Here is a 13,535-nt window from a genome sequence, read left to right as displayed (position 1 = left end):
ATATATATATATGCCGGAACTTCCGGTTTCTAGTCAGTGTTGGTTGCCTATCTGCACAGACAGATTAAACCGACGTTCACTCCAGTCACTGGTGTTGTATGGTTCCATTCTCTTCACATTTAATCTATTCAACATTTATGCGGTTTCGTCCTGACTTCAGTTAACGAACACTCAATTTTCTTACACAACCTTTTATCAAATCCCTATGGACTCCAAAGCGCTTATACTACAGTCAATCACCCATTCACACATACATTCACACACTGATGGTGGTAAGCTACATTGTAGCCACAGCTGCCCTGGGGGCAGACTGTCAGAGGCGAGGCTGCCATACACTGGAGTCACCGGGGCCCTCTGACCACCACCAGCATTAACATTAAACAGTACCACTTTTTAAGACAGATATTGYCTTATCTGCAACTCTTCACCTTCACTCTGGACTTTTCTCAGAGTGACAGARGGAGTCGAGATGGCGGAGGCACGGAAATTGGCAGGTAATGTTTCTGAGGAGTCAGAGGTCACGCCGCGGAGGTCCTTCTCCCGGAACATCTTCCTCCAAGATGGTGACCTCGTGAACGTTTTCGTGCCGTCCTGCAGAGTCAATGAAATGATGTTGTTGATTAAAACCCATTCACTGCAGAGGCTCTTCCATTAGTCACCGTTAATAAACTAGTATTAGACAAAGCAGCAATATTACACAGCTTAGTTATGCATGCTGTAACTAAGCAATTAGCACCCATGTAAACACAGCTGAGCCACTTCACTGTGCCAAGAGTTTGYCAGCTGTGACAAATGCCATGAAGGCTGACTTTATAAGGTAGAAAAAAATTGTTTTCTTTTTTTTATATTACTGGAAGAAAATGAGCCTGTCACAACACATWTTTAACAAATGAAAAAAATCAGACAAATATGCAACAAAAGCCATGGTTTCCAGTAACAGGATGTCAGGATGTCTTACTGGAAAACACAAACTATCATCTTTTAGCCGAAAAGATTCTTATTTTGACAGATTTTGCTCTGACTGTTGGCTTTGTCRTACCTCATCAGGCCTCCTTTCTGTTCCCATGGAGATGAGAGCATTATACTCCTTCTCCAGGAGCTGCCTCGCCTGCAAAAACGCAAAACTGGAGTTAGAGTATCAGCAGACACAACAGAGACTAAAAGAAAATAAAAAAGAGAGTGATTCTAGGAGTTGAAGATGAGAGCTGTTTTAGAAATGTGGAGAACCTGTGTGTTCTGGTTTGGTATCTGAAGAAGGAGGGCCAAGTCGGTGTAGTCGAAAGTGTCRTCCAGTGCCAAGAGGGCCCCGTGGACCGCACTTTCTAACAGGTTGTCTGCAAACTCTTTCAGACCGATGGACTGCACCCAGCACATCACCCGCTCGTTGGACCAAACCATCACATCTGAGGAGAGGGGCACGAGAAGCAGTCCAGTTTATCAACACAGTAAGAAGAAAAAGGAAACATTCAGAGATTATWTCTGATGGTGAGATTGGTATATTATCCACGGGACTCACCTTGGTTCTGATGCTGACTCTCCTCTCTCCTCCTTTCCAGCTCTTTCCGGTCGTAGTTCAAACGCTTCAAGCACATGATACCATAATGAAGACTCACTCTGTAAAAAGGACAGAACTCACCTCAGCTAACTTTTTATCAACTGTTAGAAAAGATCTAAACAAAACGCATCAACATTTAAAGATGCAAATAAGATGCCAAGAAAACGAGGAGCTATTTGATCTAAAAAGGTGGATAAATGTGCACCTGTGGAAACTGTCCACCATCTTCAGCTGACCCCTCAGCTCCTTCTTGGTGAGGTGATCGAGCATTCGGGCATCCACCAGTGACTCCATGAAGTAGGAGCGGTACTGAGGCAGACCCAGACTGGGCAGCCATTCATTCCCCACCCACTCATGGTTCATGTCTCCATAGGCCAGAATCTGGAAGAGGAAGAGGTTGATACAGATTAATTTAAAAAAAAGTTAAACATGATTTTGAAAGATCTAAAGATTAACACGTTAATTTGACTGACTCTTAAACTTCAGATTTACATTATATTTGTTTAAAAAAAGTGAGCATTTTTGTATTACATATGTGCATATTTTTTCTCTGGAAACAAATTCATTGTAGTTTCAGGTTAGAAGAAACAGAACACAGTTTCACCATGTGCTTGTTTAAAATGACAAAACTTTATATAAAGTAGGACAGCATCTGAAAAGTGAACAGGGAAAAATCATCAATTTGCATTGCTTCAAATGGCCACTAGGGGGCAACTGGTTACATCAAGGTTAAAGGAATAGTCTGGCCATTATTGAAGCGATGTTCTGTCGAAATAGTTAGATAGGTAGTACCTTATCAGCCATGACATCAGTCAACCCAATTTGKTTTACGTATTTAGTTCTACTTTTAATGTTTACTTTTACCTCCTCATAATTTTGTAATTAAAATAGATTAGACTTTTTGAACACGCTACGTGGAGAAACTACTTTGAGACTTTGTACAGCAATCTGCATTTTTCTATTCTCACCTGATCCCAGCTGAACTCCTTCTGCTCCTTTTGGTTCAGTTAGAGAAAGTGAAGAGGAAACAGAAAGGGAGAAGGAGAGGAAAAAGTCACCAGGGAAGAGTGTGTTTGCATGTGCATGTGTATGCATGTATGTGTTATAGTGAATCAGTGCCAGGATAAAAAAAGAGGAGAGAAAGGGAAAAAAAGCTGTGTTAGTGAGTGAAAATTAGTGGGGAAAAACACTACATCAAAATAGATTTTTAGGAAACAGCAAAGGAAAGATGAAGCCAATCAAAAACAAAGAAAAATAAAAACATAATTATTTAGAGTAAAAAGGAAAACAATTCAAAATCAAATCAAAATGATGAAATGAAAGATTCCTTTTATAAATTTGAGATGAAATGAAAGAATTACTGGTTTGGTGGCGGCAGCGAGGGACTCCATCTCAGCGTGGGTCATCCAGATATTACTGGTTGACTGTAAAAACAGAGAAGAAATGATTGGTCCTCTACTCTGGTGTAAAAATACACAATTGTTCATTTAACAGCACAGTATTATGGATGTTGTCATGGTTTACTCAGAGCCTTACAGAGCGGGTGCTCGCAGGCGCCGACGGACTCGTGAGAGAAACCATTTCCTGAATGGCCAGACGGAGTTTGAGCCTGTGCAGAGGGTTACTGATACCGATCTCTCTTTGAATCTCTGTGTCCGACAGGTTGGCCATGATGGCGCCGCTCTTCACGTTGGCCCGGCAGGCTGCCACATACCAAGCAGGCATCCCGACCCACAGCTGGGTAAACACAGAGGAGACATGCTCGTACGGAGAAACTTAAAATAAAAAAAAAGTTTTGACTCATTACTGAAATGAACCATTTGCTCAGAGAATAATCTTCGAACAATATGGACTCCTACATGACAACCTTAACCTTACAGTATTATAGGACAGGGCGTGATGATGCATGTACCTCGAGCCATGTTACGACAGTGGGACCATCCCATGAGGCGAAAGGAAGACCCTGACGACAAGCTTCCTCTAATAAGTCGTGCCTGCCAAGGAAAGTGGAAAGCCAAAGTTTGACAGAGATTGATTCTTTATATCTCACCTTACCCATGTCTCTCTTTATAAATAGAAAATAACACAGAACATGAGACATCAAATACCGCATTTCTACCTTGTGGCACCAAGATAGCATTTGTTTATTCAACTTAATACTGCCTGTGGAAGAAAACACTCGAGCACGATCCTGGTTTGTGTCACCTGGCTATGTGAAATACAAATCTACTGTCATGATAAAGATTACAAAGATCTTGTGTGTGGAAAGATGATCTCACTTCTTTTTGCTGCGGCGATCTTTTTCTACTGTTCCAGTCCCGATTTTTGCCAATCCCAATGGGTCAGCTGAACCAAGGTCATCGGATGGAGTAGAGGCTGTTGAGATGATAATTAAACCTTGTTGGTCATTCTTAAATTAATGCTTTAATTGTGAGCAGCAGTTTCCAATCTGTCCACAGACCCAGTGAGGCAGATTCGCGTCCAGGTGCACCAATTCTTCCCTTTTCCTTTTTGCCAAAGAGACGTCCAATAGAGGACTTGATGCTTTTCTTTTTGCTGGCTTTGTGAAGGGAATCCTGGCTAGCAGTGGTGGAGCCATCAGCAGAAAGACTGGACAAACAGATGGAAGAAAGATCGCTAAATTTAGCACACACCATGAGTGTATTTTAGGATTCATTTGTAAGCTGTGTAAATGATACACAGAGACTCGGCTTTTGTACCTGCGGAATTCACGGTGGTCGTCGAGGCCTGCTCCTGGGTGTGTGTGAGTCATTCGGTCCAATCGTAAAGCTCGAGGAACAGGTGGAGGGGTTGAGTCGATGAGGGCGAGTGCCTTGCATTCTTCACCCTCTTTGCTATTCTGCAGTGTGGAAAATATTCCAGATTTGCACAGCGCACCTCAGTTTCACATCATTAATCTGCTCACATATGAGCTCGGATTCAATACCTGTCTCTCCGTCTCCCTGGCAGGTGAATGTGGTAGGCGGGGGGTGGAATGCCCCGAACTGGGAGGCGAAGGAGATGCAAGTGTGGAGGATGTGATGGAGGGAGTCATGTAGCCTCTTCCAACACTGTCTCGCCCTCCCAGTGAGGATGGTGGAAGGGATGAGGCATCAAGGGCCACGCTGCTGACCCGACTCTCAATCTCCTCTGCCTTCAGCTCCGTGCTCTCCTTTTCCTCCTGAATTAACCTGAGGTAAGAAAAGAGAAGATGTCTTCAAAAGTGCAACCTTGACCATCATTTGGAATTCAAATGAAACCCTCATACTCACTTAATCTCCTTATTGATGGCCTCCAGTTGCTCCTGAAGCATGATGGCCAACGTCTGTACATCTGTCTGTCCACTGGGAGAGAGCAGCTCAGATCCAAACAGAGTCTCCCTGTCCTCCTCGTCATCAGAGCAACCTCCCTCCACACCGCCCTCATACCCAGGACCTAGCATGGTACCACTGTCCCACTCACCATACTGAGCGGAGGCAAAAGAAAACCCATGTAACATTCAATGGCTAGATTTGTTTTTAAATCAGCAGCATGATTTGAGAATGAGATGGAAAACCTTGTTGCTATCATCTCTCGGAGGTCCCCACCGGCCGCGATGCGCCCGTCTGACCACCACAGCGCCTGAAGAGCTGCTGTAGCCGGCAGGGAGTGAGCCGCTACCCTGAGGGTACCGCAGCTCTGAGGCACTCCCTGGAAGAGATCTTCGAAAAAGGGTGGAGGGAAGTGAACTCACGCTGCCCGCCCTACAACAAGAACCAGAAATTGTTTGGTTACGGCACACTACATGGTAAAAAACAAACAAAARCAATTCTGACTCCTGGATGAGGTCATGTTTTTTCTTTACATAAATATTTTAATCTTTGTTTTGTAGATCAATGCCGAGTAGAAGAATAAGGGTTTCAGTGAACAAACAAAAGAGGTCAACTAAAGTTCAAAAACAGTGCGGGCATGTTTATCCCTAGGATCCCTTGGGTATTTATAAATCATAGTGTGTACGATGTTAGTACAGCTACAAGTTAATTGTGGCTAACCTGGAGTAGGAAGATCCAGGCCTGCCTCTCAGCTGATCCAGCTCCAGTTGGACTCGTTCCAACTCTGCAAGTAGCTGCTCCTAAAACACACACAATATACAATAACCACAGAATTTAAACATTATAAACATGACTCATTTATAATTGAGAGTACACAGCTAAAGTACCACTTACCTTATTGGCAATAAGGTCATCTTGGATTTTCTTCATGTTGGACAACTCCTCTGAAAGAGCATTCTGGCAGAGCAAAGAAATGCAAAATAAATAAATAAATAAATAAATAAATAAATAAATAAATAAATAAATAAATAAATAAATAAATAAAATTAAAAACGGTATACAAATTTATTGATTTTACATAAACATCTTAGTAAGATTTTCTTACCTTCTCTTCGAGTGCTGCCATCCTCTCTTTGAGGTGAAGCTGAAGTCTCTCATTGGACTCAGACAGAAGCTTATCCACCGTATCTGAGAGGCGTTTGTTGTGTTCATCATTCATCTTCTCCCTCTGTCTCGCCTGAAATCAAACCAGACACGAGCTCAGCATAAAGAACAAATGACCCTACAATATATATATATATATGTATTTTTTTTTTTACTTCACTTTGAGAATTAAGTTGAAAAGCACAAACAATGTTACCCTTTGAAGCTCTTGGTTCTTCTCCTCCAGTTGGGCCTCCATTTGCCGTAGTCGCTCCTCAAAGTTTCCATGGCGCTCTTCTGCCTAATAACAGTAAACTTGAGGCTATTAAAACTAGTTTTTGATGTGATGTAAAAAGCTACAATGTTATTATTATTATGATGATAACACACTTACGGAAGAGCACTGCATTTAACAAATAAAAAGAAATTAGACTCCTGATCTCGTAATGATTAGAAAATGTCATTTTTATGAGAAAAGAAATGAAAGCGGGTACTTCTTGAGGGTCTAGAATTTTGAACAGGTACCACACATAACAATAGGAACTACTTCTTTGGAGTTTATGTTCCACCTGGACGTCTTTGTGTGTGATGCCGAATGCACGACTGCCCAGACTGAGCCGTATATGGTTTACCCACCAGAGTTTAATAAAGTTATGGCCTTAAACAGGACCAAGTGTGTGCTCTTTGTGCACCTACAGAATGTAATATAACACCGGACAGTTCTTTGGGACACCAGCAAGCCAGCTGGGTCCATTTCAGATRCATGAGCTTACTTAAGTATCCCGTACTGGTTTAATTGTTCCTGCAGAAAGAGTGTGACTTCCAGCAGGTCAGAGTGTTTTTTTTTCCTGAACAACCCCAAAAACTTAAGATACCCGCAGAATGTCAACAAACTAATATTAAAGGGTCAATATTATGTGTTTCTCAGGCATGTACATAGTTCAATTCTTTACCATAATAAAGTAATGTCACCTTCAGTTTTTATGAAAATGCTGTTTATATGTATAAATCAAAAAYAAATTTGACTACTTGTCATAGCTGTTTCTAAACGCCTTGAAATTGGCCTCTGTCTCTTTAAAAACCTCCTACCACTTCTGTCCCGTCCATTTCTGCAGTCATCACAAACGCTTCATGCCGTTTACAACCTGGAACATTTTGTTGTAATAATAATAAAAAAGCAGCAACAATATACAATATCGGTTTTGTAAAATGGCAACTTAAAATACATATGAATCTTACTGTTGTACACGGAAAGTACATTTTCTGAAAAACGGAGCAAGTACTAAGGCAACGTCTCAGCTTCTTAAGATATCTCCCTGTCATCCTCACAGACACACGTCAGTGTTAAGCTAATTTATTTATTACTAAAACTAATTCTGTAAGAAAACTTAAGAACACAGATAAAAGTTATTAATGGTAACCGTAGGTCACAGATAGAGCAAACAATTGAAGAAAACATGAAATGTTTTCAGCTTACGGGCAGAAGACAAGTGTTTGTGTACTTTTTAAGTGTTGGAATTGCATCGCCTTTTAGTGATAATCTTATTATTGGTCCACTGATAAATTCTCTTTTGTTCAGAAAGCTAAAGAGGGTAGTCTCCTTGGTATCGGAAAATACGTTTCCTCAAAGGCATTTTTTAATACAAAAAGGACTGAACTGAGAAGTATTATGAGCTCAGTAGACGTGCGGTTTCACCAGTTGTTAGATAGTTGTTGCTGCTGATGGCCTGCAGGAGTCATGCGGGAGGCATGCTCTGTGATGAGGAAGCTTGGCTTGGAGAGACAGCCCAGAGGAGGATCTGCTCCAAAAAGGCAGTTCTAGGGCCAACCGGCCGTTTTTGTTCTCCTGAACGACTGCCTCAAGACTGCACAGGTTTTCTTAAACATGCATGAATTTGCCAAAGCAATACTGTGGGCACGTTTTTAATGAGGGGATAACGGTATAACAAAATAAAAAGCCTAGAAAAGTTGATTTTACATGATATACCATTTAATGCCATTCACATTAAGTAAACTCAATATTTCCTATCTCACACCTAAGAGGAAATAAAAGAGCGCCTAAAGCATCAAATCAGAGTGCAGTCATTGTCCACTTTTCCTGTAGTGTAGATAAGCTATGACTCTCTTCTTTCCACATAATAAAGACATCAGGATCTTGTAATTATGATATATTTTCTCATAATTATGACATCTTTTCTGGTAATTATGAGATCTGGATCTCATAATTATGAGATAAGAGTATATATTTTTTATTTGATAAATGCAATGCTCTTCCATTCATACTCACTAAACCTAATGAGAAAAAGGTTCACCATGAGAACAGTACCTTGTTCAGAGCAGCCACTCTTTGAGCAAGCTGGGCTTCAATTTCAGGCAGTGTCTCTGCCCTCTGCAGGGTCTGTTGGAGCTTCTGTTTGGCCTCATCCAAACGCTCCTGCAGTTGCCTGTTCTTCTCCTCACTCTGGGCACAGAAAAGCAAACATATACTTATGAGCTCTGAGGCTGACAATGGGCTGGCTCTGAAGATTTGAAATATTTTTATGACTGACTGCAAACACCACAAGAGTGAACAATTTCATTAGAGCCGCGGACGGTTATTGGAGTATTTGAGGACAAACTTTACTTGTCTGTACAGGGACTCCTTGCTTGCCAGATCATTTTCCAACTTGTCTTTGATGTCGTGGAGGGAGGTCGCCTCCCGCTGGGCACTGAGATACCTACATGCAACACAAACCACTTATTGTATTCATTCATATCAGGTGTGTTGGAGTAAATAAAACTCTAAAGCATACAGAATGATGGTCCGAGAACCAGGATTGGACACCCCTGTTATAGAAGTTCTAATATTGTCATTGACTTTCAATTTTTGATCCAACTGTGGTTCTAGAAAAAAAAAAACTCCAGTGGACTGAAATAGATTGACTGAAGCAGCAAAGATTACCTTCGTTCTAGTGTTGTAATTCTTTCTTCCATGTCTTCTCTTTGGCAAAGAGCCTGAAAAAGGCAGCAGTAGACTATGAAACATAATTATATCTAATTAGAAGTAAAGCTACAGTTTTATATGCAGTTGTGGAAACTGATGAATGGGTGAGTGTTATTTAATAAGAGGAGAACTGTTGTGTAAAAGAGGCTGCTGCTTATGTTTTATTATGTTGAAATGATCATGCAATATGTAACAGGAATCAGTAAAATATATTTTCCTCTCATTGCATTCCAGAATAACACTGTATATTATTAGTACATAAGCCCACAGAGTGTTTGAATTCACTCTTGAAACCCCAGGTGCAGAGATAGCTCTGTGTTATGGCCAAGAAGAGACAGATTGGACCAACAGACCTCTTTCACTTCCCTTTGGAGCTTCTGATTGGCCTCTTCTGTTTTCGTCACCTCCCTCCTGGCGGCAGCAAGCTGTTCTTCTATTTCTCCAACCTGATGTGACACCACATAGCCACATAACATGACACAGATTACAACTTTTTAAATCAATATGTGCCACAGGTGTAAATGAGGACAATATTATTTGAATATAGGTGTCTGGTTAATGTGAGACTCTTACACTACAGTCATGAAACAGTGTTAAATAATAACATATTTACAATGCAAAATGAATAAATCTACATTTAGATTTTCTCCATGATTTTGTTTTCTGCAGATTCTCAAAAGGCACATAATGTTTAATTCTAATTAACAAACTACATATTGAGTCCAACGATTTCTGCTGCTGCATACAGCTGGTCACACAATGATTCAAAGACAACTTTTTGCTCAAAATATCCCATTATTGTGCTGTTTTCCCCTCACAGCTGTAATAGTGTAATTTGCCACTAGAGGGAAGAAAATAACCAGCCAAAATACACATTTTCTTTCCTTCTTGTGCAATATTGTGAGCTTGGAAATGCTTATAAACTAAATTGGAAAATTAAGTAATAAGAGAAATAAACATGGCTAATAGTTCTGCCTGCCATCTTCTAATGATGGTAAGAAATCTAACAAAAACAAGCAGAAATGGACAATATTTGAATAAAATGTGGTGACAATAATGGGCTCATTTGCTAATAATTCATTGGAACAGACAATAAAGTCTGAAGACTTCTCTTAAAATAACCTGTTTTAGTTTCCTTTTTTAGTTTTAGGTTGTATAAAATATGTTTTAACTCAAATATTTTAGCTATGACTTCTCATTTAGTCATGAAAGTAAACATTCATTCTGCAGCAGTGAAGCTCTTTTTGCTCCATAAAAGAATACCATACCATACCAGCTTTATTTATAAAGCACTTAAACAACCATAGGACCAAAGTGCTGTACAGTCACAGTCAATAAAACACACAATACAGTCACAATACATAATAAAAGCCAAATCCAAAACTTAAAACTTTATAATAAAACAAACACATAAAACCAATTAAAACAAATTAAAATAATCTCAAAGCAAACTAAAACAATCTTCATTATGGGGTTCGTTTGTGTTCACCATAAGAGACTGACACTCACCTGCCGGCACATGAGAGCCAGCCTCTCCCTCAGCTGGGAGAGTTCGGCTCTCTGTCGCTCTATCTCTCCTTCTCTCTGTCTTTCAAGCTCCCCGTCTTCCAGGCCAGCTGATGGACCATTGGGTAGCCGCTAGAATGATTGGCAATAAGGCAAAAAAAATGAGAGTAGTGAACAAAAAATAACGAGTTACCGGTAGTCAGTTTCCTACGGTGCCCATCCAGTGACAGTGGATAAAAGGAATTTTCCTTGTGCCCATTACTATCTCGCAGCCACGACATAATAACACTTGGCCACAAAATAAATTAAAAACTGTTCATTTTTTCATACTATTAATGAGACAACAATGCATGCTTTAGATGAGTGTTGGGACACCAATTTTTTTACTGTGTTCCTGAATGAAACATATCTATGATGCCTTCCAGAATAAAGGCACGGTGTTAGAGTGGCCTGCTTTGTGCTGAGCTTCAAAAAAATCAAATAAAGCTTTTTAGACAAATACAACTCTGTGTCTTAAAGCTGCAACCTATAATGTTAAGAATTACTTCATGCTACGAATGACCAAAGTATGCCATTCATTCCTATATTAAAATAAAATAAAATTAATTCAAACTCATCCAATCAACAGTCTCTGAATGACTGAAATAATTATCTTGTGGACACATGTTCTTTATCCTGTTGCCACAAGGTAATAATGCATGTCCACAAGATATGATTATTTTTATCCTATATCACCAACGGGCTCCGTAGTTCCGAGCTCTAGAGGAGTTAAAAGCACACTGACACACCATGGTACCCAATATCTACTTTTCTAACACATACACAAAAACAACTGGAACCAACATGCAGAAAACCCTCCCTTACATCTTTCCCGCCGTCCACCCCTTGTTGACGTCTTTTAATTTGGTCTCTTAAAGAGATTACCTGAGAAAAGGGAGACAAAAGTTGGAAAATAAATGTTTTTTTTTATTTTTATTTTTATTTATTTATTTATTTATTTATTTATTTATTGCCAGTGGGAGACACTCTTAAAATGCGAGACTTTACCTCTTGAGATGATGCTGCAAGTTGATCTTCTAACATGGATACCCTCTCGAGGGCCACACGGAGCCTCTCTCGGACCTGTCAGTTGAAGCAAATGATACAACCAACCAGTTTTACAGGGGATCATTTCCATCCTTCAGATGTACGAGGAGTTTTTAAATGATGTAGCAGATGTGTTAAAACAACTTCAAAACATAACTGCATTAACAGGTTACAAATACTTGAGATTTATCTGTGGAGAGCAGAAGGTTAGGAAGTTTAATTTTGAAAATTTGTTGAAAAAGTATTTATTAAAAAAGGTCGAAAGCTAAAGAATCAATATATTTTAAAGSTCCTTTGTTTGACCCACCTTCTCATCCAAGGCTTTGTGATGTTCAAACAGAGATTTGAGGGCCTTGAGGACCTCCACCTCACTGGAGACCCCAGCAGGGGACTGGGCTTGCCTCTTGACCACCGTCATTCTCAGACTGCGCTCGTGGCGAGACACTAGACACTCCAGGTGTTCGAGCAATAACTGGAGCATGCAGTGGAACGCAGGAGAGGAAGAGGGGAAAGTAAAGACAAGGTAATGTTAAAGGTAAGACAAGTAGTTTAAAGAATGTGGACAAAGAATGGAGGAGGTGTAGAAAAACAGAGACAACGCATGGAGAGTGACAAACAGCGAAGAAGCAAAGAAATGATGAGTATTTGGGAGTGACAAAGATAAAATACAGTGAGTTCTTCAATGGGCAGTGGATTTAAGAAAAGCAGACAAAAAATCAAATGAAGAAAAGGAAAAAAAAGAAAAAAGCAATTGCGATTTTCTCACACCCACACAATCACAAAGGGTAAATGAAAAAGATAAGGCAGAGGCTGTTACAGTCCTAATGGGCAAAATGGCYGCTAAACATCTTACACGTGTGTTGTTTCTCTCCGCTTTCAGCTCAGCAATTTCCTCCTCCCTCTCAAGAAGCTGCTCCCGGCAAATGTTCAGCTCTTTAGTCAACACAGCAAACTCCTGTGGAATACACAAGCTACATTCAGGGGCGAGAAAACAAACCATGTCAATGTATGTTTTAATRCTCCAAATGTTGTCTAGACTTCAATGGACAAATACCAGTTCCAGGAAGACTGACTTCTGCATGGCTGGCTGCTTTAAAGTGGTAGCTTAGATATTTTGAAGTGGATTTTGTTAGGAGAAGTCAGGGCTTGTCCACATGGAAACACAGTTTTTCCAAAGCATTTTTTTGTTGTTGTTTCTAAAACTACCCCAGTAAACAAGAGACCAAAATGGCTTCATCCACACAGAAACACCAAACATGATTCAAAATGCTGTAGTAACTATGCCAGGCCTGTGTGTGGCGCAACAATGCTGCCATGAAAATACACCAAAAACAGGAAACAATACTTGTTGCATGCAATGAAGTGTATTGAGTACAGGCATCTTGCATGCTTCAGAAGATTGATCACGGTGGTACAAGTGTGACGCCATGTTGGAAGGGGCGGGCTGTTGATGTAAACGATTTATCATGGCTAAATTTCTGCATAGAACTGCAAACAYACATGTCAAGTTGTACAGATTGTCCATGATTTGCACAAATTTTCCGTCATTTTGCAGGTATGCGGACATATAGAGCAATCTCATGGATTTTTTCATGTTTTACAGATATTTTTCAAAATCTCAGTTTCAAATCTATTCAACATGTCAGAGTAGGACGTTAAAAACAATAAATAACATTAAATAACCACTTCCAACCCACTCTGCTGCCAGAAATAAGTTCTTCCATCCTTACTTCCTTCTGATATTGCTGCACCCGACAGTCTGCCTGCTCCCCGCTCCCTCCCTTCCGTAGCTGACATGTACGTGCATGTAAATATTAGCTGTTCATTGGTTGGTTTCTGCCTACAAGAAACATCCTTCAATGCAGACGTGTGTACCTTTGCAACAAGTTTTTGCCTGATATGATAATATGCACTGACATGCATAAATCAAAATAATGTCTGTCAGTAGCAA

General features: G+C 40.2%; 1 protein-coding gene across 1 annotated transcript in view; it reads right to left on the bottom strand.

Annotated features, from left to right (window-relative positions):
* LOC106517424 (liprin-alpha-3) overlaps window positions 1-12,545 on the bottom strand; it is a gene marked incomplete at its 5' end in the record, with an annotated part of 16,122 nt that extends 3,577 nt beyond the window's left edge. Inside the window, 28 exon segments of the mRNA XM_014008258.1 lie at window positions 429-591; window positions 1,040-1,108; window positions 1,228-1,403; window positions 1,517-1,614; window positions 1,761-1,936; window positions 2,524-2,550; window positions 2,917-2,979; window positions 3,092-3,292; window positions 3,468-3,549; window positions 3,835-3,931; window positions 4,017-4,165; window positions 4,276-4,415; window positions 4,503-4,746; window positions 4,828-5,021; window positions 5,112-5,298; window positions 5,587-5,666; window positions 5,761-5,823; window positions 5,972-6,103; window positions 6,227-6,310; window positions 8,336-8,470; window positions 8,633-8,726; window positions 8,951-9,003; window positions 9,346-9,438; window positions 10,502-10,630; window positions 11,363-11,422; window positions 11,546-11,620; window positions 11,892-12,056; window positions 12,438-12,545. Of these exon segments, the coding sequence (XP_013863712.1) occupies window positions 429-591; window positions 1,040-1,108; window positions 1,228-1,403; window positions 1,517-1,614; window positions 1,761-1,936; window positions 2,524-2,550; window positions 2,917-2,979; window positions 3,092-3,292; window positions 3,468-3,549; window positions 3,835-3,931; window positions 4,017-4,165; window positions 4,276-4,415; window positions 4,503-4,746; window positions 4,828-5,021; window positions 5,112-5,298; window positions 5,587-5,666; window positions 5,761-5,823; window positions 5,972-6,103; window positions 6,227-6,310; window positions 8,336-8,470; window positions 8,633-8,726; window positions 8,951-9,003; window positions 9,346-9,438; window positions 10,502-10,630; window positions 11,363-11,422; window positions 11,546-11,620; window positions 11,892-12,056; window positions 12,438-12,545 (3,337 nt within the window).
* Window positions 12,546-13,535: the final 990 nt, after the last annotated feature.

The sequence above is a fragment of the Austrofundulus limnaeus genome, unplaced genomic scaffold, assembly GCF_001266775.1.
Source record: "Austrofundulus limnaeus strain Quisiro unplaced genomic scaffold, Austrofundulus_limnaeus-1.0 Scaffold48, whole genome shotgun sequence".
NCBI lineage: Eukaryota > Metazoa > Chordata > Actinopteri > Cyprinodontiformes > Rivulidae > Austrofundulus > Austrofundulus limnaeus.
The sequence above is the reverse complement of the archived record's forward strand: the minus strand, read 5'-3'. Positions and strand labels throughout refer to the sequence as shown.